The sequence below is a fragment of the Manis pentadactyla genome, chromosome 12 (genome assembly GCF_030020395.1).
Source record: "Manis pentadactyla isolate mManPen7 chromosome 12, mManPen7.hap1, whole genome shotgun sequence".
Lineage (NCBI taxonomy): Eukaryota > Metazoa > Chordata > Mammalia > Pholidota > Manidae > Manis > Manis pentadactyla.
Window position 1 is genome coordinate 5,764,139 of NC_080030.1, and position 27,184 is coordinate 5,791,322.

The 27,184-nt window shown below is 57.6% G+C and overlaps 1 protein-coding gene across 3 annotated transcripts; it reads left to right on the top strand.

The window, feature by feature from the left end:
* SEMA6B (semaphorin 6B) lies at positions 1 to 25,765 on the top strand. 3 transcript variants are annotated; one of them, XM_057489813.1, is made up of 17 exons: positions 1 to 148; positions 14,213 to 14,362; positions 14,509 to 14,632; positions 16,174 to 16,234; positions 16,378 to 16,440; positions 16,792 to 16,893; positions 17,284 to 17,374; positions 17,719 to 17,838; positions 18,278 to 18,366; positions 19,759 to 19,976; positions 20,734 to 20,865; positions 21,095 to 21,244; positions 21,787 to 21,969; positions 22,081 to 22,227; positions 22,982 to 23,059; positions 23,159 to 23,217; positions 23,553 to 25,765. In XM_057489813.1, the coding sequence occupies exons 2-17, from the start codon at positions 14,242 to 14,244 to the stop codon at positions 24,470 to 24,472; spliced, it is 2,658 nt and encodes an 885-aa protein (XP_057345796.1). In that variant the 5' UTR covers positions 1 to 148; positions 14,213 to 14,241; the 3' UTR covers positions 24,473 to 25,765. The 3 variants fall into 3 exon arrangements, with proteins under 3 accessions (XP_057345796.1, XP_057345797.1, XP_057345795.1); XM_057489814.1 differs by lacking the exon at positions 1 to 148 and adding an exon at positions 13,278 to 13,678; XM_057489812.1 differs by lacking the exon at positions 1 to 148 and adding an exon at positions 13,278 to 13,558.
* Positions 25,766 to 27,184: the final 1,419 nt, after the last annotated feature.

Sequence of the window (27,184 nt, forward strand, 5' to 3'; positions counted from 1 at the left end):
GGGGCGGGGAGAGCGCGCCCCCCGCCCGCCCGCCCGCCCGGGATGCCCGGCTGAGCTGGCCGGCCGGGACAGGTGCGCGCACGGGCCCCCCCACCCCGCTCCCGCCCTCGCGCTCCCTCCCGCGCACTCGCGGCTCCGCGGCCCCGAGGTAAGCGCCCCCGGGCGTCTGCTGGCTGGGGGGCCGGGGGCGGCGCTGTCGGGGTGTGGGGGGAGGGTCTGCCGGCACGCAGCCGGGGGGCAGAATTGTTGGCCGGGGTGGCCGGGTCAAGTGCTATAATGGGGGGCCGGAGGGCCTCGCCGCGGGGTGAGGGATGGATCTGGAGCCAGGGAGGGGGTTCGTGCAGCGCTATAACGGGAGGATCTGTCAGCAACGCAGCTGGGGAGGGCGCTGGATTTCAGCGGGGGTCGCTGGCTGGAGCGGTATGATGGGGGTCCAGGGGCAACGCTCTAAAGGGGCTGGATTTGGGCCTGGGGCGCTGAATACGACTCCATAATGGGGGTGTCTAATGGCACCGCAGCTGGGGGGGCCTAGATTGTTGACTGGGGGCCTGTATGTGGAGCTATAATGGGGGTTCTGTAAGCACCGCAGCGGGTGGAGATTTTGTCCGGGGAGGGGGGGGCCGTAGGAGGCACAATAACGGGGGCTCGCGGCTGCGCCGCCGGGGAGCTGGATTTGGGCCCAGGTGGGGGGTTCTGGGCAGGCAGGGGCCTGCTGGCTGGGGTGAGGGGGGTTGCTGGGGGGCGGAGCCCTCAGAGCTAAGTCGAGGGCTACCCGGACCCGTGCGGTGGTCCCGGTGCGGTGAGGCCCCTCCGCCCCACTCCAAGGTCCAGCCGCCGCACCTTGGGTGCCCCTGAGCCCTCCCCAGCCTCATGCCGGGCCCAGAACGAGGCCAGGGCCCGGGTCGCGCAGAAGGGGTCGCGGGGAGGGGTGGGGAGAGTCGGCCGGGTCCTATCCCCCCTCTGCAGTGGGGGCCCGGGGACTAGGGGCCCCCCAAAAGCTGACAAAGGGACAAAGGAAATGTCTCTCTCCTAGTGCGACGGGCGGGGTGGGGGGCTCCAAGTGTGGCCCCCCTCCTGCGGGCGCTGATTGGTCCCCGAGGCGGGGGTCACGTGCCCCCTGTCCTGCTGGCAGATTCCGGGCGCCCTCCGAGTTTGGGGCACCTCCCAGAGGGGGCGCTGCTGTAGAGAAGCTCCCCCCATTCCTGCTCCAGCCCCAGGACGTGTATACACTGGACCTGAGTGTATTTGCAAGAGTCCTGGGGCTGGGGGCGACTCACAGCCCCTCAGCCCCTCTTTGGCCCTCTTTGGCTGAGATGTTTGGCATCCATCCCCTGACACTGTCATCTCTGACGCCCAGACTGGAGGGGAAACTGGGGCTTGGCCTTCGGAGAAGGGTCCCTCAAACTTTGGGGGTCTGGGCTTGGGTTTAAGGAGGAAAGGGGATGACTAACAGCTGGGGCGGCAGAAGGGCCTCCCATCCCATTTGCAAAACTGCATTTCTTCCTATTTCTCTGAATTCCCTGAGCTTCTCAAGAGGTACACATTCTCTCTCCAAAATCAAAGTTCAGTAAGGCTGAGGCCCATTCCTACATCCTAGTGGACACTGTCGCTTTCTTTTAGAGATGAAATTTGGGGATGTATCTGGGCAATGGCTGTACACTCTGTTTAGAGAGTATGAGATATGGGGAGATGGCTGGGAGGGGGTCTTAAGTTCTCTGGGAAGTTGGCTGGGGGTCGCTGTGCCCCATGGGAGATACTTAAATATTGGGTAGATGGCGGCCTGGCAGAACTCATTAAACTGCTTATGTAGGTGTCTGCCCTGAAGCGGCCCATTCCCAAGATTAGATGGGGAAACTGAGGCCCTGGGGGGAGACAGGCCTCTCCACTTCTGGGGCTGTTACACGGGGTCAGGGGAGAAGGAGTTCCTACATCAGCTGAAACCTGAATGCGCCCCCGCAGATCACCCTGGAACACACCCCCATCCACCATGGGCTGTGCAGGATGAGTCCTGAAGTATCCAACACCCCAGACTTCTCAAAAAAAAAAAAAGAAAAATATAAGCATAGAGGAAAAGGCCAAGGACTAGAGAGGAGGAACACAGCTGTGTGGCCTCAGATGGGTGTCTAGCTCTCTCTGGGCTGTCCTCTCCTGGGGATGCTCTTTGGGTTTAGTGAGGAGAGTGTGTGAGGGGACAGAGGCAGAGAGAGGTGACACAGAATGCCTTGGATCTGTCCCCTCTCCCTTTGGTTCCCGCCTGCCCACCCCCGGGGCTGTGCACCCACAGGTCCTCAGCAATCCTGTCGTCTCCTCTGTGTTCATGTGAGAAGGTGTCTCTGAGCGGAGGTATGGAGTCACCTGGGAGGGGCTGTCCTTCCTCTAGGTTTCAGTCTGTGCCTCTGTCCACTGGGCAAAGAAGATGCTGGAGAGTTGTGCCCTTAAAGGGTTCGGCACCTGCAGTGGCTGCCTAGGGCTTGAGACAGGAGTTGCTGGGATTGTCTGGGGCTGGGCCCTTGTAAAGGTGACCCTGACATCAGCTGGACAGGATAGGTGAGCTGGGTCCCTAGGGCCTGAAGGACGTGCCGGTCCCTGCCCATCTCCTGGGCGGGAGGTGTCCCTAGCTGACCCTGGGGTGTGGCCCTGTCCTGTGTGCCTGGCCTTTTGCTGGGTGACACTGAGAACCCAGAGAGGCCTCAGCCGGAGTCAGCAAGGTGGAGGCAAGGAAAGCTGCCTGAAGAAGGAGACGCTGGCACTGGCCTTAGAGGCTGAGAAGGATTTTGCTAGGAAGAGAGGGATTCCAGATAGAGGGAGCAGCAAGGATAGGCACATGGGGTGTGTTGGAGGAGCCCGGAGTGCCTGGACTATTTTAAGGGTGGGAGACAGTGAACAATAAGGCTTGAAAAGTGGGTAGGGGTCAGGAATGCCAAGCTGAAGAGCAAGCTTTATCTCAAGGGCAACAGGGAACCACAGAAGGTTTTAGAGGAGGGGAGGGAATGGGCAGCCTTTCAGACCTTGAGTAACCTGGAGGGTAGATACCAGGAGACAGTCTCCTCAAAACCAAGCAAGCTGCCCTGAGGAGTGGTGAGCTGCCCATCCTGGGAGGCAGGCAAGTGGGCTTGGATAGCCATCTTTCCAGAATCCTGGAAAAATAATTCTGATAGAGGTTAGGCCCAGATGACCCTCTAGATTTATTTTAAATTTCCAGGTACTGCAGGTTTTCTGACCTCTAATGTTTAAGACACTGTGATTCTGAAGCCGTTTAAGGAGTTGCAGGTTCTCAGACTGGTTCCTCCAGGACCCCGCGGTGACTGGGGCTGACTGTGAGTCAGGCCTTGTTTAACAGAAATATGGAAATTGAGGCCCAAGGCAGCCTCAGACCAGGCCCCAGCCACCTGCTCTTCATCCTGTGGTTGAATTGTCCAGGAGCCAGCTGCAGGGTTGGGGGGTCTCAGGAAACAGACCCCCCCCATTGCACATGGCACAGGATTGTTGTGCCACAGCTGGGGTTCAGTATGTGGCCTCAGAGGTCTAGGCCTGAGCACATAAATCTCTTTTTTCATCATAGCCCTTCATCACCTGTTCTTTGGGGGTGTCTAGATAAAGTTGCAGACACCAGGAGGCACTAAGGAGGTGCCAAGGAGGCTGGGGACTCCACTTCCTTCCCTTTGGGCAGGGATATGCACACTTCCCCACCCCCCCCACCAGCTGCCCCTTGATGACCCTTCACTGTCTGGCTCTGGGATCCAAAGGTGGCCGCTCCAGGGCCTGCTGGGAAGGAGGCCCAGTCTAGTGAGGACTACATTTCCCAGGATGCACCTTGGCCCAGGCTGAGCCTGCCTTCTAAGGGCAGACCTAGGAGAGAACTTCCCAACTGCAGGAGCCCAGAGGAAGACTGTGGGTTCTCAGGGGCACCCTGACAGAGACCAAGGCAGTTGGGGTGATCAGTCACTCAGCAGACGCTCCCAGTGGCCTGTGCCATGCTCCATGCTGGGTGACACTGGGATCCCAGAGAGAGGCTTTAGCTGTGATGCCTAGTTGACCCTCAAGGGGCTAACAGGCTGGACAAGGGGAAACAACAGATGCTGGTCCTCTCTGCTACCTGGGGTCAGGGCTGGGGAAGAGGGAGTACAGGGAGATGGGAAAAATTGGGCTATGTCCAGTAAATTAAGGAAGATGCACCAAAGAGGAATATTGCAGCTAGGGCTGTGATGGATGTGTAGGAGTTCACTGGGTGGTGGTGGTGGGTGTTTTTTGATAGTTTCAGGACCTTCTCCCTTCCCCCAAGGCCAAGGACTTAAAGGCCCCAGGCAGCTGAGACAGCCGCACTGAATTATTGCCCTTGGAGATCCGCCAGTCAGATCAGACTTACCTGGGTTTGAGGCCACCTCTTCACTCACCCACTCACTCATGCTGCCTAAACTTTGAGCCCCGGTTTCCCCATCTGTAAAGTATAGACGCTATTTGCTCTCCCTTAGTGTTCAACATTTAAATGAGAAGGTGAAGGTGAAAGGCCAGGCATAGCACTATTGTTTTTCTTACTCCAGAAAAAGGTGTATCTTTGAAAAGCAGAAACATCTGGCCTCTGTCCCTGACCTCATTTGGAGCTGAGGGGTCTTTGTTCTCATGTGATAGGTTGACAGATAATTAACGAGCACCTATTTTGTGCCAGGTGCTGGGCACCCAGCAATGACCACACAGGAAAATAAAGTAAATCACGTGTAATAAGTGCCCTGAAGACAATAGTACTGGATGATGTAGCTGAGAAGGGTGGGGCTGTTTGAGCTGATGGTGTCAGAGAGGGTGTCTCTGAGGAGGTGGCATCTGAGCTGAGACCTGGAAACTGAGAAGGAGCCAGTCATGCAAAGATCCGGAGAAATAGCATTCCAGGAAGAGGGCATAGCCTGTGCAATAGTCCTGGGGCAGCGCTGTTTCTTTGCCTGTTGGAGGGATAGGAAGGGGGCCTGCATGGCTGGAGCAGAGTGAGTGAGGGGGAGGGAGGGAGGAAGGGAAGAAAGGGAGGGGAGGGGGCAGTTCTTGTAGGGCCTTGTGGGCCAAGGGGAGGACTTGGGCTTCAGCCTGGAGGGCTGTGGGCAGAGGAGGGGCCACCTGACTCAGGTGCTCAGGGGCGCCCTCTGGTTGCTGCGGGGAGGACTAACTGTTAGGAGCTGGCAGGGGTGCTGGTCCAGGTGTGCAGTGATGGGGACCTGCCAGGCTGAGGCCGGAGAAGGGGAGAGAAGTGGGTGGACCGGGAGAGATTTTGGACTTGATAGATGGATATGGAAAGGGACTGAAAGCCCCTTCTCTAGGGTTAGGGGGTGCTATGGTTAAAAGACTGTGGTGTCTGGACCACATGGCCATTTCTTAGCTGTGTAACCTCAGGCATATCACTCGGCCACTCTGACCCTCATTTTCCTCACCTGCAATTGAGAAGAACCCTGCCTACCTGCCCGTCCAGGACTTTCTGTACTGCTTGATGCACAAGCCTAGGAACCCAATAGTCGTCCCACAGCGTTTGCTGTTTTCCCCTTTGAAGGTCTGAGCCCCAGGCTCCAGGAAGAAATGAAGCACAGAGTTGGGTGGCAGATTCCTTGAGGTCACCCAGCAAACCCAGGGCCTCTTGGTTTTTCTCCGCTGATGCACATTTCTCACCCCCCACCCCCCAGAGCCCGCGTCACTCCGCCAGGATGTCCGTCATTCCAGAACTGACTCACCAGGGCTTGTGGTCCACTCTGACCCCACGGCCATCCCGCAGGACCTGTTGCCTGCCCTTGTCTTCTTCAGGCTCATTTGCCAGGTTTTCCGTTCCCAGCAGCACTTAGCATACACGCCCCCCCACCTGCCTCCCACCTGGCATCTCTCAGTGGGGTGCCCCTGCAGACCTGCCTCTCTGCTCCAGTCCCACTTGAGGATCCTCTGTGGCCCCCCAGACAGGGCCTCTGGGGAGGTGAAATGACTGAAGAATTGTGGGTGGAGGGATTAATCTGGGGGAGAAGAGGGATCCCAGAATTCCAAGAGAGGGCAATTGGGTTCCCCGTCTTCTGCTCCCAGATTGAGGACCCCAAGCACAGTGACGAGATTTCTTTGTCCCTCCTAAGATGGGGCACCTGAGAGCTGAGCCTTGCTCCCCCATGTCTCCCAAAACTGGGCCCCAAGACCACAGCCCAACTCCTGTATTTCCTCCAAACTGGGACCGAGGGCAGGGTCTGCCTGCCTCCAGGCCTGCCCTGAGCCCCACTTGGGAATCTGTGGGTGCCCACCCCCTGCAGCCTTAGCCCCATCCCATATTCCCTAGGACCCCCCTCCAGCAGCCCCCTCCTGGGCCCCCTAAGTACGCACTGGATATAAATGACACTTTAATTTCCTCGGAATGGCCCCTGCATCACTGAGAAAGCAGCCCTGCCACCCCATTCCTAATTACAAGTCGCTGCTTCTGATTTGCCTCCTGGCGGCACAGTTTCCAAACAGTGATTAAAATTAATTACCGGGAGCACCCCCCCCCCCAATCTGGGCCTGGAGTCCCGGGGACCTATCCATGTCCCCCACTCAAGGTCCTGCCCCTGCCACCTGTTCTCCACTCCGGCCTCCTGAGCGACCTAGAGACGGGACAGCCTCTCTCTGGGTCTCCACTGCTTATCTGCAAAATGTGCGTTTAGGTTGGGCAGCCTCGTAGACAGATGGCACGTCGTGGGCGCTCAATAAATGTCAGCAAGAGGCAGAATGATCACTCGGCCTGGGTTCAAATCCCAGCTGCCCCCTTCGTGCTGCGCAGTCTTACCAAGTGGCTCACCCTATCTGGGCCTCAGTCTTTCCATCTTCAAAATGGGAATGATGGGGCTGGTCTCCACCTCCTCAGATTGCTGTGGGCAGGAAATGAGTTCACACTTGTGAAGCGCTTGGCCCAGCACCTGCCTGAAGCCCACTAGGGGCTTCATAAAAGCTCAGCACACACCCTTGCTCTGCTGGGCGGCTGTGGGGTGGATGTGGAAGACAATGAGGTCCTCTGGGCACCATCCTCTTCAGAAGAGACACTCAGCATTCATTGAGTGTCTCCGGAATACCCGGCACCGTGCCAAGCCCTTGATATGCACCATCCTGGTCACGGCTGAACTGCTGGCCCCCAGTAGGTGCTCATGAAGCCTGCAGTAAATGCAGTCTTGCAGCTCGTTTACAAGTGGGGACTGTCCAGGCCCATTCATTCTGCCGTTGTGTGTTGTTGAACTCCTACTGTGTGTCAGACCCCCGTCCCTGTGGGGCTAGCATGCTCACCCCTGATTTGCAGAGGAGGAAGGAGGGGACATACTGGCTGGGGAGGGATGAGTTAACAGCATCAAGGGGGCCTCTCTCCCCAGCCCCCCGTGGCTGGGGCCCCAGGGACACCCTCTGGCCGCTCTGCCAAGTTCCTAGACAGCCCTGGAGCCCGGCTGGGCTGGGGCGACTGGGGCAGCTGGAGGAGGAGGTGGCTGTAAGCAGAGCCGGTAACTAGACCAGGCCGACCCAGGGGCCTGGCTGCTGGGTCCCGTTACTCGATACCCCCGGGGACTCCAGGCCTCAGAGCTGGAATTCTGGGGCTGACAGGAGCTCCTTCTATGGAACTGGAGATGGGCTTCCCGCCCCAGCCTTGCTGTGGCAGATGGAGAAGCAGGGGCTCTGAGCCTGGCCCAGGGTCACTGCATCCCCTGCCATGGTTACAGGACACAGAGACCCAGAGAGGGCAGGCTGCTGGTCCAAGGTCACCCAGCAAGGCCATTTCACCAAAAGTGAGCGTAAACCAGGCCCTGTCCAGGGCTTCATTTTACAGATGAGAAAATCGAGGCTCAGTGTCTTGTCTGGAAAAAGTGGAGAATCTTACAGGTCCTTTCATGGTATGGCTGCCTCTCCCTCCACCCGCCAGGAACCTTCCTGCTGTTCCTTTAGCGGCTCCAGCCTCCAGGCCTTTCTCTTTGCAGTTTCCCCCACGTGGAGTGCCTTCCCCCACATCTTCCCAGCTGCCGCCTTCTCAACCTCCAAGCTTCAGCAGCTCGAATGTCCCCTCCTCCAGGAGGTCCCCCTGACCGCCGGCTTGAGCAACCTCTTTGCCATCCCTCTATGCCTTTTTTGTCACCATTATCAGGAGCTACCTGGTTCTGTCATTTGGTAATGTGTGTCCACCCCCTCCCCACCAGACTGGGAGCCCCACAGACCAGGGCTTTGCGGCTGTCTTGCTCACGGCTGTGTCCCCCTGCATGGAACAGTATCTGGCACACAGCTAGTGCTCAATAATGGCTCATCTAGTGAGTGAATGAGTAGCTTCCAGTTTTGGGTACCGGGAGCCAGAGATGGACACAGTTGCTCCCAGGTTAGTGACATTGGGTAGAGCCGAGGTGGGGGTCATAGCTGGGGGTACCCAGAGAACTTGAGGCTCAGCCACAGCAGTCAGGGAAGGCTCCCTGGAGGAGGAGATATCCACACATAGAGGGTGTGGACAGTGAGCAGGAGTTGGCTGTGGGGCTTTCAAGGAGAGAAAATAAGGTTACTAGTCTGGGTGACTGAGAGGTTGTCTTAGGGGCAGGGAGGTCTTGAGAAGGCCTAAAAAGTTCCCCTAGCAGAGAGGACAGCCTGAACAAAGGCCTGGATATGGACTGGTGAATTCTGGGCATGCCTGGCAGGAGGTGAGAGCATGTGGAAGGTTAAGGTCTTTTCCAGGGTGAGGGCGTCCTTAAATGTCAAAGTAGAGAAATTGATTCTTTCTTCTGTGGGGTACTAGGGAGCCAAGACAGGTCATTGAGCAGGGAAGTGGGAGGCTCTGATGTGAGCTTGTGATTCACAGTAAAGATGTTGCTTGGCGGTGGTGGGGATCAGAGAGGAGGGCAGGCCTTGCCCATATTCAAGCCCAAATTCTCAAAAACCCAGGCTGGGAATGCCCAGAGCCAGAGGAAGGACCAAGGCCCAGCCCCCAAGTCTTTAGCTTCTGGCAGCCTGTGGAAGCAGGAGGGATTTAAGGTAGATTGAAAGTAGAACTTCCCTGCTTAAGGCAGAGAGGATGGGACAATCCTGCCTAGCTGCAGGCTTATTCCAGGAGTGTATAGCCAGACCCTCCAGCTTGGAATTGGAACACTGTGGTGATTTTTAAAATAACAGCGCTACTAAGGACAACTGACCTCTCCTGAGGGCTTACTGTCCCTGTGCTCAGCCCTTCATCCCGAGCTGGGCTGGCCAGAAGGGCAGCCCCTGGCCACGTGTGGCTGGGGATCACATGTGGCCAGTTCCAATCGAGATGTGCTCTTAACATAAGACACATGCGGAATTCCAAAGATTAAGTGTGAAAAACAGAATATAGAATGTCTTATTAATCATTTTTACATTGACTAGATGTGGAGATAATAATATTTTGGATTTCTTGGCTTAAATAAAACATATTTAAATGAACTTTACGTTTTGAATGTGGCCACAAGGAAATTTTAAATGACGCTTGTGTGGCTTTTGGTTGGACAGCGCTGGTCTAAATTATGTACTTCTGTCCTCATAGTAACATTTTAGGGTTGGACTTAGAGTCACCCACAGTTTATAGATGGGGAAACTGAGGGCCACACAGGGGAAGTGACCATTGGTGGTCTCAAAGCTAATAGACAGAGCCGGGGTTTGAACCTGGGTGCAGGATTCCAGAGGCTAAGCTGCTGACCAGGGCCCTTTAGGTGACGTCTGTCCAGATGTCATTCCTGGCCTCAGTTTCCACAACCCACCGGTGAGATTAGTCTGAACAGGGCAGGAATGTGGTAGACATGGATACTGGTCAGCCTGGTGCCCACAGTTAATTGGGGTCCTGGGAAACTGAGAGCCAGAAAACCACCAGTGGGGGGTGCAGGCAACAGCTTCCCGGGGGCATGTACGTGCTCCACACATGGGCATGTGCGCAACCATGCAGACAGTCTGGGGTGGGGGGCATGTGCGTGCCGTGCTTGCATCTATGGAGCTGTGTGAACACACAGACACAGCTTCATACCTTGGACGTCTGCGCCTGTGGACATTTGTGGGGGGCCCCACATGCCTGTAGACACGTGCATGTGGCAGAGGTGAGGAAATCAGACCTGGGTTCAAGTCCTGATGCTGACACAGTTTATCCCCTCACAAGCCATTATGGAGCATTAAAGGTGTGCCAGACACTGCGGGACCTGTCAGCCAAGCACACCCAGGCCTGCCTTCTTGGGACTCACAATCCAGCTGCCTTCTTGGGACTCACAGTCCAACAGGCGGACCCATGGGTGAATACTTTATTTGGGGGGTCAGTGCACAAGCTGAGCTTCTATGCACTATTGCAAGATCTTGCTAAGAATGCCAGGTTGGACAAGTCTGGGGAGGGCATAGGACTCTGCATTTCTAAAGGCTCCCAAGCTGCTGCTGCTGGTTCCAGGACCACATCGGAAGTAGCAGAGGGTCGAAAGGGCCCTTTGAGAGTGTGACATGTTGGGGGAGTTCATGGAGAGAGTAGACAGATTCGGAGCAGTGAGGTGGGCGGGGGTGGGTGGGCGGTCTGTCTCAGGAGGTGGCATTTCAACAGAGACCTGAAATAAGGAGGGAGCTATGTGGGTATCGGAGAGAAGAGCTTTCAGGTGTGGGGGAACAACTCATGCAAAGGCCCTGAGGCAGCACCATGCCTGGTGTGTTGTAGGAACAGCAAGGAGGCCTGGGATGGCTGGAGCAAAATGAGTGAGGGGGAGAGAGGGAGGAGGGGCAGGCAGGCAGGGAGTGGGGGGAGGTGGTGCTGGACCTTGTGGGCCGCAAGGAGGGCTTGGGCTTTCACCCAGAGGGAAGTGGGAGCCCTGGAGGGCGGTGGGCAGAGGAGGAGGAACCTGTCTCTTGGCGCTCACAGGTGCCCTCTAGTGGCCGCTTCAGGGAGGACTGGCTGGGGGTGAGCACGGGATTCAGGAATCAGGGCCGAGGGGGTCTGTCCGTGTTGGTCCAGGTGGTGACGGTGGGAGCTAACCAGGGAACAGACTGGGGAAGGGTGTAAATTCTGGATAAACTTGAAAGTAGCGCCCACAGGACCTGATGGCGTTGGACATGGGGGTGAAGGAATGAGGCCGACCGCGGTTACGTTGGAGGGAGTTGGGGGCGGGGGATGAGTCCCAGGTGTGGCCTGAACCATCAGCTGTCAGCGGGGACAGCAGAGGCACCGGTGAGGGTGATGGAGCACCAGCCGTCAGTCAGTAGATCAATTTGATCTATATGTTCGGAACCATTCGAACGAAAATCCCCGCAGGTTTTATGTTTTATTTGTTGTTTGTTTTGGAAGTTAACAGCTGACCCTAAAATGTATATTGAAGTGCTGGGGGTCAAGAGTACATGGGAAGATGGTCCCAGGGCCATGTGAGGATGGAAGGAGGTGAAGTAGGGTGGCTTTGAGGGAATTTCCGTCTCTGCCTCAGTTTCCTCACCTGTACAATGGGATTGTGTGCCACGAGTTGAAGGGATGGTTGGGGGGGTCAGGCAGAGAGACCCTGCCACAGCATGAGCCCTTCTGAATGCGGCTGGCTCTTTGCCACTTTATGACTGTGCCTCCCACCTCATGGGCATGAACGCTTGTCCTCAGGGCTGCAGACAGGAGACACGCCCGTCCGCAGGCACACAGACCCTGCATGCCGTGGGCTGCACATGCTGGTCATGCCGCTCCCCCAGCCTGGCTCTGGGTGGCAGCAGCTCCCGGTGGCCAGGTGCTGGGGCAGGTGGTGGGGCCGCTTCCGGGCAGGCGGGCGCCAGGCGGCTGCTGGCAGAGGCGCCTCGAATTTCACGGAGAGAAGCAGATGGTCTTGAGGGGGGTGGGGGAGGTGCTGAGGCCACCCGTAATCCCAGGTCAGGGTGGTAAACTGAGGCCAGGTGCAGTGGGTTGGCCCCAAAGTGACTCAGACTCCCCAAAAAGAGCATGTGGGGCTCAGTTCTGCATTATCATCAAAATTACTAATATTGATTGAGCAGGTTTAGATCTTGTCTCCACGGCTTCCATCGGGGCAAATGACTCTCTGTGCCTCAGTTTCACTATCTTATAAGAAGCATATTAACAGCACCCATCTCTTGGGTGTGTCGTGCGAATTAAATGAGTTAATTTAAGTTCCTATGACAATGCCTAGCAAGTGCTTGGTGTTATTATTTATTGAGCTCCTACTGTCTGTATGCCAGGCCCTGTCCTGGGTGGTGCGGACACAATAGTGGCCAAGATAGACCCAGTCATGCCCTCTCAAGGTGCTCACAGTCCCACGGGGAAGATGAACAGTCAACCAGGCAGTTAAAAGATAAGGTGAACAGGACACTATAATAGAGATACACAAGCAGGTGGGTGCCTGGGGAAGTCAATCTGGGCTAAGCTGGGAAGGCTTCCTGGAGGAGGTGTCTGAAGCCTTAAGAATGTGTTCCCAGGTTACTGGGAGCAGGAGAAAGGTGTTCCAGGCAGATGAAACAGCATGTGCAGAAGCCCAGAGGTGGAGATGGAAGGGAGGGGAGGAGCTGAGACTTTATTTCAAGGGCACTAGGGAGCTATAGAAGGGTTTAGAGAGGAAATTCTCAGCTGGTGGTGGTTCTGCCCCCACAGGGGTCATTGGGCAATGTCTAGGGATGTCTCTGGTTGCCACAACAGGGAGGGTGCTCCTGGCACCAAAGGGGTGGGGGCCAGGATGCTGCTCAAGAACCCACAGTGCCCAGGACTGCCCCACAGAGACCAATCTGGTCCTGATGTCACTGGTCCGAAAGGGTGACTCTGGTTTTGCACAGGGGAGCAACAGGTGAGATATGAGTTCTAGAAAGACTCCTTGGCCACCTTGAGGAGCATACTGAAGGGGCAGGACTGGAGGCCCCGGGGCACGAGGCAGAAGGTGGGAGCTGGGCTGTGGGGCTCTCAGAGCAGGGGCGATGACAGGGAGGCAGACACCTGGGCCTTGTGCTCAGGCACAGTGAGGCTGTCCCTAAGTCCAGGAACTGGGAGGAGAAGCCGGTTTGAGGTGATAAAGCCCAGTATGGGTCTCAGGGGTCCTGGGGTGGATGACCTGGGCAGGTGCTGTCGAGGAGGAGGCTGGGAGGGCCAGGGGAATGAGGGTGGGGTAGGCAGCCTGGGGATGGTGGTTACGTTGGGGACCTTGAATGCCAGGAAGCAAGTGGGACTGGATCAGGGGTCACCGGAGCCAGGGGAGGAGCTTCAGAACGGGGGAGGAGCCAGAGAAGGAAACTCTTAAGGAAGCAGAACTGTGTTCCCTGCACACGTGGGATCCGGGCGGCTGCTGAGTCACAAATCCTGGAAGTTCAGGGTCACAAAAAGGAAGCTCTGCTGGTCCACGCAAGGCCTTCCTGTTTTTTGGCCCCGAATTCTCAGAGGCAGGCACGCCAGGGGCAAAGTTCCCACACCGCCTTCACCTCTGCGAGTTCGGAATCCCTAAGCCCTGAGGCCAGGGCAGGGTTTGGAGGAGATGTCCCTGCTGCTCAGACAGGGAAACTGAGGCACGGGGCTTGCCTGAGACTTCCCAGGACTTCAGATTTTTTATTCGGGAACCTCTGGACTGAACCCCTTCGGGAAGGGGTGTGGATGGTTGGGTTCCAGAGGGTGAGTTCTGCTCACACTCCCACCAACTCCATCCACAGACCTACAAGGAGCTTCAAATCCCCTTGCACGGGAGCAGGCTAACAGGCCCCCTTGAGAAGTAGGGAGGTGCCTGTCACACAGGTATTCCAGCAGAGGACACAAAGGCTGAACTCAGGAAGAAAATCAGATTTACCGGAGCCTCTGAGGTCTGGCTAGATGAAAAATTCTGCAATTTTAGAGTCTGACAATTCCCAGACTGGGGTGTATAAAATTGCAAGAGCCTTTGAATTGGTTTTTGAGTCTTTCATTTGAAGATTTTTGTGTTTTAATTGTAAGAATTCTTAAATATGTGTTTCGACACTGATTTTTAAATGTATTTGTTATGTCTATTACGATTGTTATTAGTTTTTTATTTAAACATTTAATTTTAAAATTACTTACTCTCATTAATTTCTGTTAGAAACCATTTCCTAAGTTTTCACTAGGACATGGTCAGAAAGTTCTGATAATTAAATAAGTGCTGCTGTCACTACTGTTATTGCCAAGATTGTAAATTTTTATTATCCCATTGGGGAATTCTGGGAATTGAAGGCCTCCTCGGCTCGAGTGCATTGTCTATCAGCGTGTGGCGGGGCTGCAGGCCACTCTGCTCACCGTCCTGCCCCTCGCCCGCAGGTGTCACCTCTCGTCGCCCCGACCTCGCCATGCGGACCCCGCGAGCGCCCCCTCCTCACCCGGCCCTATTGCTCTTGCTGCTGCTACTGGGGGGTGCCCATGGCCTTTTCCCCGAGGAGCCACCGCCGCTCAGCGTGGCCCCCAGGGACTGTGAGTGGAGGTTCTGGGGAAGGGGGTGTCTCAGGGGAGGGTCTTGTTCCCCAGCTGGTTCTGCTGCCCTCCCTCCCCGGGGGCTCACCAGGCCAGGCTCACCCCGACCCTGGATCACTCACACCTCTCTCCATCCGCTCCCCTAGACCTGAACCACTACCCAGTGTTCGTGGGCAGCGGGCCAGGACGCCTGACCCCTGCCGAGGGAGCTGATGACCTCAACATCCAGCGGGTCCTGCGGGTCAACAGGACGCTGTTCATCGGGGACAGGTATGAGGGATTGTCAGGCACAGTGTGCAGGGTGAGTTGTGGTTGGAACCTGGAGCCTGTATGTATGGTGCGTTAGCAGACGGGGACAGCTACGTGGTCAAAATTTACTTGGTGCTTACAGAGGGTGCTGGAGTGGCACTCCAGGGCTTCCCTGAAAAGGATATTTGAGTTGAGAGTTGAATAATGAGAAGCCAGCTGTGGCAAAATCTGGAGAGGGCAAAATCTGGGCAGAGAGCACAGCACATGCAAAGGTCCTGGGGCAGGACTGTGCCTGGAGAGTTGGAAGACCAGTGGCTGAGGCAGAGAAAGTGAGGGGGCGAGAGGGAGGAGAGGGAGATCGAAGCATGTCCTGCAGGGAGGTGGGCAAGCACAAGGGGGCCTTGTGGGAGGGCTTGAGCTTTGACCCCAAGGAAAGTGGGAGGCCTGGAGGGCTGTGGGTGGAGGAGGGTGAGACCTGACTCAGGTGCTCATGGAGGCTGTCTGGTCACTGTGGGGAGAATAGACTGTGGGGGCGATGGCAGGAGCCAGGGTCCTGGGTGGAGGGGACTGTGCTGGTCCAGGAGGGCAGTGATGGGGCTGGACTAGGGTGGTAGCCATGGAGGGAGGGAGAAGTGGGTGAATTCTCAATGGACGGTAAATGCAGAGATGCCAGTATTGGCTGATGTGTGGAAGAGAAGAGGGGAGTTGAGGGGGACTCCCCAGTTATTGCCTGCAGTTGTGGTAGGACAGAGATGGGGGTCTGGGGAGGGTTCAGTGAAGCGTGGCTGAGTTAAGTGTGAGAGTCCTGTGAGCCCTCACCCACGACCCACCAAGAGACCCCCAGGGTCAGCTGGACCCAAGTCTGGAGCTCAGGGTGGGCTGGGGCCGGAGACAGGACTATGGGCATCATCGGGGTATAGATGGAGTTTGGGCCTCGAGAGTGGAGGAGGCCGCGAGGGCGGGATGCTGGTGGGGAAGGGAAGGGGCCGGAGGGCCCAGCCCAGGGCCGAGGAGGGACAGCAGGGGAGACCCGGGGGCCCGGAGAGGTGGGAGGGGAGTGGGCTAGTGTGGCGTCCCCAGGCCTTGTGAGGACAGAATGCCCAGGAGGAGTGGAGACTGGCTGGGTCTGACACTGCAGAGACGGGGAGGAGGACAGAGAAGCGACCCCTGGAGTTCACACGAGGTCGCCCGTGACCTTGGCCAGGGCAGTTTCAGCGGCGCTGGGGAGAGAAGGAGGACTGAGGGACGCTGAGGGAGACGCGTGATGTGAAGGCGTCGGACAGTTCACTCCCCTGCGTGCGGGCCCCTTGGCCCCGGGGTGTGTAAGCGAGAGGCGATGTTAAGGCATATGGGGTGTGCTGGAACCCTGGGTCACTTAGGGCATGCGCAGGCGCGCGAGGGCACGCACAGGAGTGTGAGGGCACATTTCGTGGTGGAGTTGCTTGCGGCAGGGCACAGACACGCCCCCGTGTGTCACATGTTGGACGCCATTCTGCCGCCAGGGGGGTGGGATGTGGGGAGACTGGAGGCCCCTGATCTCACTGACTAAACCCGTCCCCCAGGGACAACCTGTACCGGGTGGAGCTGGAGCCCCCCACGTCCACAGAGCTGCGGTACCAGCGGGTAATAGGGGCCTCGGATGGATGGGGGGGTAGGGGTTGGGGTTCAGATGGATGGGGAGCAAGGTGAATGCGGCTCTGCCCGGGGCTAGGGGTTCTAGGGCAGCCGGGGACCCCGCTCCCTTACCAGCTCCCTTTTCCCCTCAGAAGCTGACCTGGCGCTCCAACCCCGGCGACATCAACGTGTGTCGGATGAAGGGCAAGCAGGAGGTGAGTGGGCCCTGGCCCCGCCCGGACCACGCCCACAACCCGTCCTGGCCACGCCCAGGGTACATCCTCCTTCCTCATCCCTGACTTGACTCTGGCTACGCCCAGAGTTCGGTCACGCCCCAAAACGGTCCCCGGTGGCGACCAGGTCCACAGCCCCTGTCTTGCCATAGCTCCACCCCTTATAGGAAGTATTTCCCCGCCTTAGTCCCTCCCTTAGTCGTGGGCACGTCCTCATCCTGGTCCTACTTTTATCCACTGCCGCGGTCCCAGTTATGACCACGCCCACATCCCTGGCCACGCCCATGCCGTGACCACGCCCGTCCAGGCTTCTCTCTTTCCTCCCCACACCAGGGCGAGTGTCGAAACTTTGTGAAAGTGCTGCTACTTCGAGATGAATCCACGCTCTTTGTGTGCGGTTCCAATGCCTTCAACCCCGTGTGTGCCAACTACAGCGTGAGTCTCCGCCCCAGGTCCAACCCCTGGGACTTTGCTCACCTGCCCTCCACTGGCCACGCCCTTTCGCCGGGCCACATCACCTCTTCCAGGAAGCCTTACTGGATATGCCCTCCCCGTCCTCTCGCCCAGAACTCGAGAGGCCTGTACAGGGGTCAGGGTCAGGAAAACCCTGGCTACTTATGCTACAAGCCAGTTATAGGATTAACTGGGATCAATTAGACTCATTTACAGATCTGTAAACTGAGCCCCAGAGAGGCTAAGTGATTGACCAAGTCATACAGCATCCAAGGTGGAGCCAGGATTCCCCTTGGAGACGGGGGCGGGGAGAGCCAGGGGCTACCAGGAGTGGCCCGGAGCCCTGTCACTCAGGGCCTGCTCCCCCTGCAGATGGACACGCTACAGCCCCTCGGGGACAACATCAGTGGCATGGCCCGCTGCCCATACGACCCCAAACATGCCAACGTCGCCCTCTTCTCTGGTGAGTGTCCCCAACTCTGAGCATCTCATGAGATGCCAGCCCTGAGCAAGGCCTGGCATTTTTCACTCTGGGAGTCTGGGGCATTTAGAAGGTGGCTGGGAGACTGTCTGTCCAGCCATGAAAGAGGTAGAATTTAAGCCCAGTGTCAGGATTCAGTTGGGATCTGGTGTCATCTGGGGAGTTGGGGCTCAGCCCGGGCTCAGGCTTAGATGGGGTCAGGGCTCAGCCAAGAGACAGGGGCCCCCTTAGGCTCAGGGCTGAGTCTTGGAAGATGAAGTTTTGACCCATCCAGCCCCAACCTCTATGATCTAATCTCTCCTGCTTTCCCTATTCACCCCATCCAGAAGGAATGCTCTTCACAGCCACCGTTACTGACTTCCTAGCCATCGACGCTGTCATCTACCGCAGCCTCGGGGACCGGCCTACTCTGCGTACCGTGAAACACGACTCCAAGTGGTTCAAAGGTGGGGTGGACATTCACCAAATCCCCCCACCAGAATAAGAGTCTCAGAGGAGACTCCCCTCTCATCTTTGGAGCCTACTGGCTTCTTTGAAGATAAAGCTAGCGGAAAGATTTAAATTGGGTCTAAAGTAGAACTTGCTGGAGATGGGGGGCTTAGAAGCCTGAAATGGAACTACCAGAGGTTTAATGCAGGAGCTCATGAGGGAAGAAGGCAACAAAAATAGTGGATATTGCAGTTTCTGGAGGGTAGATAGGGTAATTTTAGGATTCTGACACCAACTACCCCACCCCCCAAAAAAACACCTCTGAGTCTTTTGTATTTTCAACCACTGTCCCCCAGCACCATAAAAGCAGCCACCCAGGCTTAGGTGTTCCTAGCCCCAGAAATTCCCTTTTCTACATCAGGGACAGGGTTCTGTCTGACACCTCCTCTCTTACAGAGCCCTACTTTGTCCATGCGGTGGAGTGGGGCAGCCACATCTACTTCTTCTTCCGGGAGATCGCCATGGAGTTTAACTACTTGGAGAAGGTAAGATCCTGCCCCCCACCCCTCCCGTCCCTGCAGCACCCTGAGGCTTGGGTGGCAGGGCATGGAGCTGGGAGGCTCTGGCCATGGGAAGCGGGAGCAGAGGTGAATCCAGGAGTCTGCATAGGTGAGGGGGTCCCTCCGCCACTTCTGGTCCTTAAAGCCCCCCACTCCACCGGGACCAGGCCCCTGACACTGGCAGATGCTTAGGAAGCAGCCCTGGTGCGCACAACCCTGGGTCAGCGTCGTGTGTATGAAGTCAGATACGCCCCGGGTTCCAGTCCTGGGGTTGTTGCTGTTTGCCTGTCCTGCCTCCCATCTCCCATCTCTCCATCCACCTGTCCACTCCCCCGCCTCCCCAGCCACCTTCTCACTCATCTGTCTGTCCTTCAGCCCACCCACACTTCTGTCAACTCATTCATCCATCTCTCCATCTGCCCACCCACCAATGCAGTCATCCCACATCCATCCATCTACCCTTCCATGCCCCTATGTATTATCCACCCACTCACCCATTTATCTGTCTCTCTGTCCATTCATTCACATACTAACATCCATTCATCTGCCCTTCTACTTAAAATTAGCTCGTCCATTTCCCCAATCTACCCGCCCACTTCCTGAATATCTGGTTATCTAGCTTCCATGTCCCCCTCATAACCTACTCATCCCTTCCAGCCTTCTGCCCACCCAGGCATCCACCCATCCATTGATCTGCTGTTATCTCCTTCTTCACCTGCCCACCCACCCACTCATCCTCCATGCAGCCACCCATTCATCTGCTTATCCAGCCTTTCACCCATCCATCCATCTACCCATCCACTGCCCATCCACCATCCATCCATCCATCCATTGTCTACCCATCCATCCATCCGTTATCTCCTTCTTCATTATCTCCTTCATTATCCATCATTTTCTCCTTCAGATTCATTCATTTATCCATCCATCCCATCCCTCATCCCATCGGATCCTTCCATCCAGGAGGCCAGACAGTTAAGGGCACCATCTCTGTCATTCACTACTAGCGTGATCCAGGCTGGTCCCTTCCCTTTTTCCGTGTCTCAGTTTCCCCACCTGCACAAGGGAGGTATTGGTAGCCCCTTCCTTGTAGAGCTTTGGGAGGAATGTTAAGAGATGCTGAGCAGAGAGTGCCTGGCCCATAGTGCTCTCTGGGCAGAAGCAATTATGATCACAAGCGTCGTGGTTTCTGTGCTCATCATTTTCGTCCACACATGTCCTTTGGGGAATCTGGTGCCCAGAGGAGGTTGGTGACTGGCTGGGGCCCCACAGTGAGCCGGGGCAGACTGCTCCACCCTGGCCTGGGTGGCGGGCAGCGGGGCCCGCGCAGGCCTTCCTGGACACAGGGCTCAGGCTCCCGTTTGTCTGCTGTTGTGCCAGGTGGTGGTGTCCCGTGTGGCCCGGGTGTGCAAGAACGACCTGGGAGGCTCCCCTCGGGTGCTGGAAAAGCAGTGGACATCCTTCCTGAAGGCACGGCTCAACTGCTCTGTGCCTGGGGACTCCCACTTTTACTTCAATGTGCTGCAGGCCGTCACGGGTGTGGTCAGCCTGGGGGGCCGGCCTGTGGTCCTTGCGGTTTTCTCCACCCCCAGCAACAGGTCAGCCTCACTGGTGGCAGCAAACTGAGGGACAGGGATGAGCGAGGTTGAACTCCTGAGAGGCCCTGGTCCCAGGCCAGACTGGGACAAAGTCAGACACTGACCCTCAAGGGCCCTTTGGTCAGAACTGGGCAGATGGGGGACATCTTCATCCTCTGCCTTTGAAGTCTGGGAAAGCTTCCTGGAGGAGCAGGCATTAGAACAAGGTGTTGATGAGTGTGAGATGGGAGGGAAAAGAAACAGTGTTCCTGGTTAGAGGAACAGCATGTGCAAAGGCCCTGAGGCTGCAATGAGTTCGGTATGTTTAAATAATAGGGAGAAGGTCCATATTGCTGGAGAGGAGGGGATGAGGGGCAAGTGAAGGAAAGAAGGGCAGGGAGGGGATGAGAGGCTGGAAGAAGCCTGGGTTGTATCCTGAGAACACTAGGGAGATATGGGAGAGGGAGGGACAAGGTCAGGTTGGTGTTTTTGGCACACTCCCTTGGGAATGGGTTGAAAGGCATCAGGAGTGACATCTGGGAGTCGAGACATCCAGGCAGGTGACACTGGGGACTTGGACACAGCGTGGCTGTGGAGCACCTGAACTGTGGTCCAGTCTGAGCACTATGCAGGGGGTGGAGTGACTGGATCGGGTGGCATCTCTGGCCCAGGGGACTGAACATCTGACAGCTCTGGAGGGTGAAGGCTCCTCCACATCCTTGCCTGCGGCAGTGCCCCACACCAGGCTCACTGCTCCCTCTCATCTAACCCCCACCAGCATCCCCGGCTCGGCCGTCTGCGCCTTTGACATGACACAGGTGGCTGCTGTCTTTGAAGGCCGCTTCCGTGAGCAGAAGTACCCTGAGTCCATCTGGACCCCTGTGCCAGAGGATCAGGTGCCACGGCCCAGGTGAGAGTCCCCTAGGTCCTTGGACAGGTGCCTGAGTAGGGTCCTGACCTTAAGGCCAAGGGCTGTGACATCCGGATGGTTATTTGGCTGTTGCCGAGTTCAGCTGTACCCATTCCAAAGATGAGGAAAACCGAGGCCCTTTGGGAAGGGTAGCAGGCCCCTTGGTGAATCAGAGCCCCTGTGTGGGGATCCCCAAGTGTACCCTGACCATCCCCTTGTCCCCACCCAGGCCCGGGTGCTGTGCGGCTCCTGGCATGCAGTACAATGCCTCCAGCGCCTTCCCCGATGAGATCCTCAGCTTCGTCAAGACCCACCCTCTGATGGACGAGGCAGTGCCCTCTCTGGGCCACGCACCCTGGATCGTGCGGACCCTGATGCGGTCAGTCCACAGGCGTGGCCAGGGTCCTAGCAGGGCCAGGGGACCAGATCCCAGGCCAGGGTGGTGGGTGGGGAGGGAGGGTGGCCGACGGCAGGCACAAGAGGAGGCGCAGAGCAGTGCTACCGGGGCCAGACACTCAGGACAGCTCAGTATGAGGCTCCGGGGCTGCCCGGAGAGAGACCCTGAGAGAGGGAGGGCGAGATAAAGAGAGGGAGAGAGAGGGAAACACACACACACACACGCACACACGCGCACACACACGCGCACACACACACCAAGGGAGAGAGTTCCAGAAAGAGGCGGAAGGTAGCCGAGGAAGAGGAGACACAGCGAGAGAGGTTCTCAGAGACTGACAGATGCAGGACAACGGAAAGAGGAAGACAGGCCGGGAGCCGGGGCTGGGGGTCGTTTGCCTCTGTAATGTGCACCGTGTCGCCACGTCTGTGCCCACCCTGCCCAGCGCGGGTGGTGCCTCTGCGTGCGTCCCAGGGGGATCGCAGGGGCTGTGGACCGGCCTGACCGCAGGCCCGCCCTGCTCCCAGGCACCAGCTGACGCGAGTGGCTGTGGACGTGGGAGCCGGTCCATGGGGCAACCAGACCGTCGTCTTCCTGGGTTCCGAGGCGGGCACAGTCCTCAAGTTCCTCGTCTGGCCCAACGCCAGCGACTCAGACGCCGCTGGGCCCAGTGTCTTCCTGGAGGAGTTCGAAACCTACCGGCCCGATAGGTGGGCGTGGCCGCGGGAGGGGAGGCGGGGCCAGGCCGAGGCCCGGAGGGACGCCGGTGGGCAGGGAGGTAGGGCGTGCCCCTTGGGTTTTACCAATTTGCTCACTCGCAGGTGTGGACGGTCCGGCGGCGGCGAGGCAGGGCAGCGGCTGCTGAGCCTGGAGCTGGACACAGCCTCGGGCGGCCTGTTGGCGGCCTTCCCCCGCTGCGTGGTCCGCGTGCCCGTGGCCCGCTGCCAGCTGTACTCAGGGTGCATGAAGTGAGTGCCTCCCGGACCTGCTGCGGGGGTCGGGCAAGCGAGGGTAGAAGAGCCTGGGAAAGGAGAGTGGAGTTGGAGTCACGGGCCCATCGGCGTCCTGACTGGACGACGGAGACGGGCAGAGGGCACAGCCCAGTGCAAAGGCCCAGAGGCGGGCCCGTGTCTAGTGTGGCAGGAACTGTGAGGCCCCATTGGCTGGAGCAGAGAGAGCAAGGGGGAGACGGGGAGGAGGGGTTGGACAGGTTGTGTCGGGCTTAGTGGGCTGCTCCGAGGGCTGGGGCTTTTACCCAGAGGGAGGAGGGAGCCCTGGAGGGCTGTGGGCAGAGGCAGGATAGGATCCGAATGACATTTTTAAGAGCAACAGGAGCAGAAGCTGGGGACCAGAGAGGCAGCCATCTATCTCCCTGCCTCTAAAATGGGTGCAAAGATCAGAGGCAAAGTACACACCCCCAGGGCTCAGCACGAGCCCTAGACACGGAGAATCCTGCCCCGCCACCCCGCACACACACCTTCACGGCGACAATGTCGCAGAGCACAGAGCCAAGCAAGGCATAGACTCTGGGTCAAGCCTGCCTGGGCTGCAGCCCCAGCCCTGCTGCTTGGGCAAAAGTGAAATTTCGTGAGCCTCGGTTTCCTTATCTGTAAAGTGGGGAATAAATAGCCCTCACTGCAAAGATTTGTCCCAAGCACTCCCAGAGTTGACAGTAAGAGGCTCTGTGGCTGATCAGCCCACCGGCTCCCTCGTCTGCTCTAGGAACTGTGTTGGCAGTCAGGACCCCTACTGCGGGTGGGCCCCCGACGGTTCCTGCATCTTCCTCAGCCCTGGCACCAGGTACTGGGGAGGAGGGAGGTGGGGCCTGGGTGTCTGAGTCTCCTGAGATCCCACTCAGAGAGGGGTTTCTGCTGACTGTGCCCCTCTTCCCTCCATTAGAGCCACCTTTGAGCAGGATGTGTCTGGGGCCAGCACCTCCGGCCTAGGGGACTGTACAGGTGAGTGTAAAGGGGGGTGGCCTGGGAACCCTGAGTCCTGACCTTTAGGGTTTCTCCCACCCTCCTATGCCCGGATGGGTGGCAGGACTGACTTCCATCCAGCTTTGGAAGGACAGGGATTCCCATTTCCGGGGAGGGTGGTAGGGGAGGGCAGAGAGTCCTGCAGATGCCAGGGGAAAAAGAGATAGGCTTTGAAAGGGACAGAGAGACATCACGAGGCAGGCACACAGACAGACCAACTGAGGAGGCGGACAGATGGACAGAGTCACCCGAGCTGGTGGGCGGTGCATCCAGCCTGTGCCTCAGCCGTGCCCTCTCACCGGCCCCCTGCCCAGGACTCCTGCGGGCCAGCCTCTCGGAGGAGCGCGCTGGGCTAGTGTCCGTGAACCTGCTGGTGACGTCGTCGGTGGCGGCCTTCGTGGTGGGCGCCGTGGTGTCCGGCTTCAGTGTGGGCTGGTACGTGGGCCTCCGCGAGCGGCGCGAGCTGGCCCGTCGCAAGGACAAAGAGGCCATCCTGGCCCACGGGGGCGGCGAGGCCGTGCTGAGTGTGAGCCGGCTGGGCGAGCGCCGGGCAGGCGGCCCTGGGGGCCGGGGCAGTGGCGGGGGTGGCGTGGCCGGGGGTCCCCCCGAGGCCTTGCTGGCCCCGCTCATGCAGAACGGCTGGGCCAAGGCCACGCTGCTGCAGGGCGGCCCTCACGACCTGGACTCGGGGCTGCTGCCCACGCCCGAGCAGACGCCGCTGCCCCAGAAGCGCCTGCCCACGCCACACCCGCACGCCCTGGGGCCCCGCGCCTGGGAGCACGGCCACCCGCTGCTCTCGGCCTCCGCCTCCTCCTCCCTGCTGCTGCTGGCCCCGGCCCGCGCCCCCGAGCAGCCCCCCGCGCCCGGCGAGCCGGCCCCCGACGTCCGCCTCTACATCTCCCGGCCCGGCCGCGCCTCCCACGGCGACTTTCCGCTCACCCCGCACGCCAGCCCGGACCGCCGGCGGGTGGTGTCAGCGCCCACGGGCCCCTTGGACCCAACCTCAGCCGCCGACAGCCTCCCTCGGCCCTGGAGCCCGCCGCCCACGGGCAGCCTCCGGAGGCCGGGCACGCACGGCCCGCCAGCCGCGGCCCTGCGCCGCACGCACACGTTCAACAGCGGCGAGGGCCGGCCGGGTGACCGTCCCCGTGGCCGCCATGCGCGGCCCAGCACAGACTTGGCCCACCTCCTTTCCTACGGGGGGACGGACAGGACTGCGCCCCCCGTGCCCTAGGCCGGGTCCCCAACGCCTCGGCGGTGCCAGCCACGGGAATCAGACCCGGCCCCGCTCCAGTGGGTGCTCAAGCCCCCCCGGCCCACCCGCGCGGGGGTCCCCTCCACCACTAGGAAGCACAACGAGCTCGACCCCCGACCCTGACCGGGGCCGCTGGACACTGATGCGGTTTGGGGGCGGGCAGGCAGGAGGGCCGTGCTGTGGATTTGAAGCTGACCTTATGCGCGTGGAGTTTGGTTTGTTTTCCAAGTTGCGTTTCTTTTGCAGTTTTCTAACCGATTGCACAACTCCGTTCTCGGGGTCGCGGCTGGGGCGTGGAGTAGGTGTGGGGTGGGGAGGGGACCAACCCCGCAGACCCGGGCCCCCTCCCGCCCCACAGAGCCCTTCTGCTGCCCAGGCTCCTGGCGTGTGTGAGTGTGTGTGCGTGTGCATGCCGTGTTCGTGTGCGAGGGGCCGGGAAGGGGAGGGAGGCGTGCGTGTGCGTGCCCGCAAGGGCTGCTGCCGGCGTGTGCGTGGGGCGGGCCACGCGTGCAGTGTGCGTGTCTGTGTGTGAGCGGTGGCCCCAGCAGCTTGGGCATTGGCTGAGCCGATGCCGGCGCTTCCAGATGGCCGGGGGCTTCCACGGTGCCGGTTAGGAGTTGGAGGGAGACGAGGAGGGGGTTTCAGGTAGGGGGTCGCGGAAGGCCTGCCCAGAATTCATATTGGCAGCAGCGGCGGTCTGGGGAGCGGGGAAGGTGGGCGGGGCCCCCCTGTAAATAAGGCCCCAGGGTGGTCAGAGGGTCCCATGCACCCCGTCCCCTTGTGGCTCCCCCTTGACCTTCAGCTGACCATGCATGCCAGCTGAGTGGCCAGCTGAGTCCTGGACCCTCTCTGGAATTTGCCTCCCCAAACCCTCTCCCCATCAATAAAACTGTTTACAACCACCGGCCCCCAAGGCTCTGGGTCTGCTCTGTCTCCTGGAGGGGGGACCTGGCCAGCCAGGTGGCCTGGGGCAGTTGAGAGCACCCGTGAAGCTGGGTCACAGCAGCAAACAATTCTGGGGCACTTGGGTGTGGAAATGTAGAGAGAGTTGGATGGGGTCCCCATCTTTATCTGGATGGCACCAGCTTCTGATTGGCCTTTCACAGACATTTATTGTGCACCTGCTATGTGCCAGGCACCGTATGGGGAAAGATCCCCATCTTCATGGATTTCACAGCCTGTTCGGGGAGACCGACCCCATACAAGCAAATTAGGACCTGATTTGAGGTGGTGATGTGTTTAATTAAGAAAAAGCCAGATAGGGGGTAAGAGTGTGCTTGTATTGGGGGGGAGCAAGGGCCTACCACCCATCTCCAGAGCTTTCTCATCTTCCCAAACTAAAACTCTGTCCCCATCGAACACTAACTTTGCATCCCCTTCCCCAAAGCCTTAGGAATTTTAAGTGGAATGGGAAACCATCAGAGGGTTTTACACAAGGAATGTGATCTGATGTGATTCAAGAGTTCACTTTAACATTGTGTCATTACAGTTCACACCCCTTCCTTCCAGCGCACATCAATTGAGCACCCACTGTGTGCTGGGCACTGGGGATAGAGCAGAGAATAGAGAGGCCTGGCTCCTCCTCTCCTGGGGGAGACCAGTATTAAACAAGGAAACATAAACACCGTGACAGCATCTAACAGACCCTCCTGAGCGCGTGTGGATATACGTTCAGCTTTATTTAGATGTATCTGACATTGTGTAAGGTTCAGGTGTGCAACTGGATGATTTGATATAGGTATATATTGCAAGAGAATTACCACAATAAGGTTAACACATCCATTATCTTATACATTACATGAGCTTTGTGTATGTGTGTGTGGGGGGGGGTGAGAACATTTAAACTCTATTAGCAACTTTCAAGTATAATAATACAATAGTATTGACTATAACCGCTATGCTGTACATTTGATCTCCAAAGCCTATTCTTATAACTGCAAATTTGTACCTGCTGACCAGCATCTCTCCATTTCTCCCACCTCCCAGCCCCTGGTAACCCCCATACTAATTCTTTTTCTATGAGTTCAGTTTTTTTTAGATTCCATATATATGTGAGATCATACAGTATTTGTGTTTCTCTGCCTTATTTCACTCAGCATAAAGCCCTCAAGATTCAATTGTGTTATTGCAAATGGCAGGGTTTCCTTTTTTATGTCTGAATAATACTCCATTGTATAGATGTACCACTTTTCTTTGTCCATCTGTCTGTCAACAACATGTAGGGTTGTTTTCATATTTTGGCTGTTGTGAATAATGCTGCAATAAACATGGGGGTACAGATATCTCTTCAAGAGTTATTTAACTTCCTTCAGCTAAATACCCAGAAGTGGGATTGCTGGATTGCATGATAGTTCTATTTCTAATTTTTTGAGGATCCCTCCACCCCATACTGTTTTCCATGTTGGCTGCACCAGTTTACATTTCCACCAACACTGTATGAGGGTTCCCTTTTCTCCACATTCTTGTCAACATGTGTTATTTCTTGTGTTTTTGATAACAGCCATTCTAACAGGTGCAAGATGATATCTCATTGCATTTTTTATTTTCATTTCCCTCATGATTAGTGATGTTGAGCATCTTTTCATGTACCTGTTGGTTGTTTGTATGTGTTCTTTGAGAAAATGTGTACTCTGTTCATGTTTTGGTATGTGTCTGTTTTTGTGTGTTCATCTCTGCAGGACTGGTTCTGTC

What these genes read in the sequence shown, in the direction of transcription:
- SEMA6B (XM_057489813.1), top strand. Translation starts at nt 14,242, where the DNA reads ATGCGGACCCCGCGAGCGCCCCCTCCTCACCCGGCCCTATTGCTCTTG. An exon ending in CCGTGTGTGCCAACTACAGC is followed by an intron (nt 16,894 to 17,283) that starts GTGAGTCTCCGC and finishes CTCCCCCTGCAG; the next exon opens with ATGGACACGCTACAGCCCCT. An exon ending in TTCCTCAGCCCTGGCACCAG is followed by an intron (nt 23,060 to 23,158) that starts GTACTGGGGAGG and finishes TCCCTCCATTAG; the next exon opens with AGCCACCTTTGAGCAGGATG.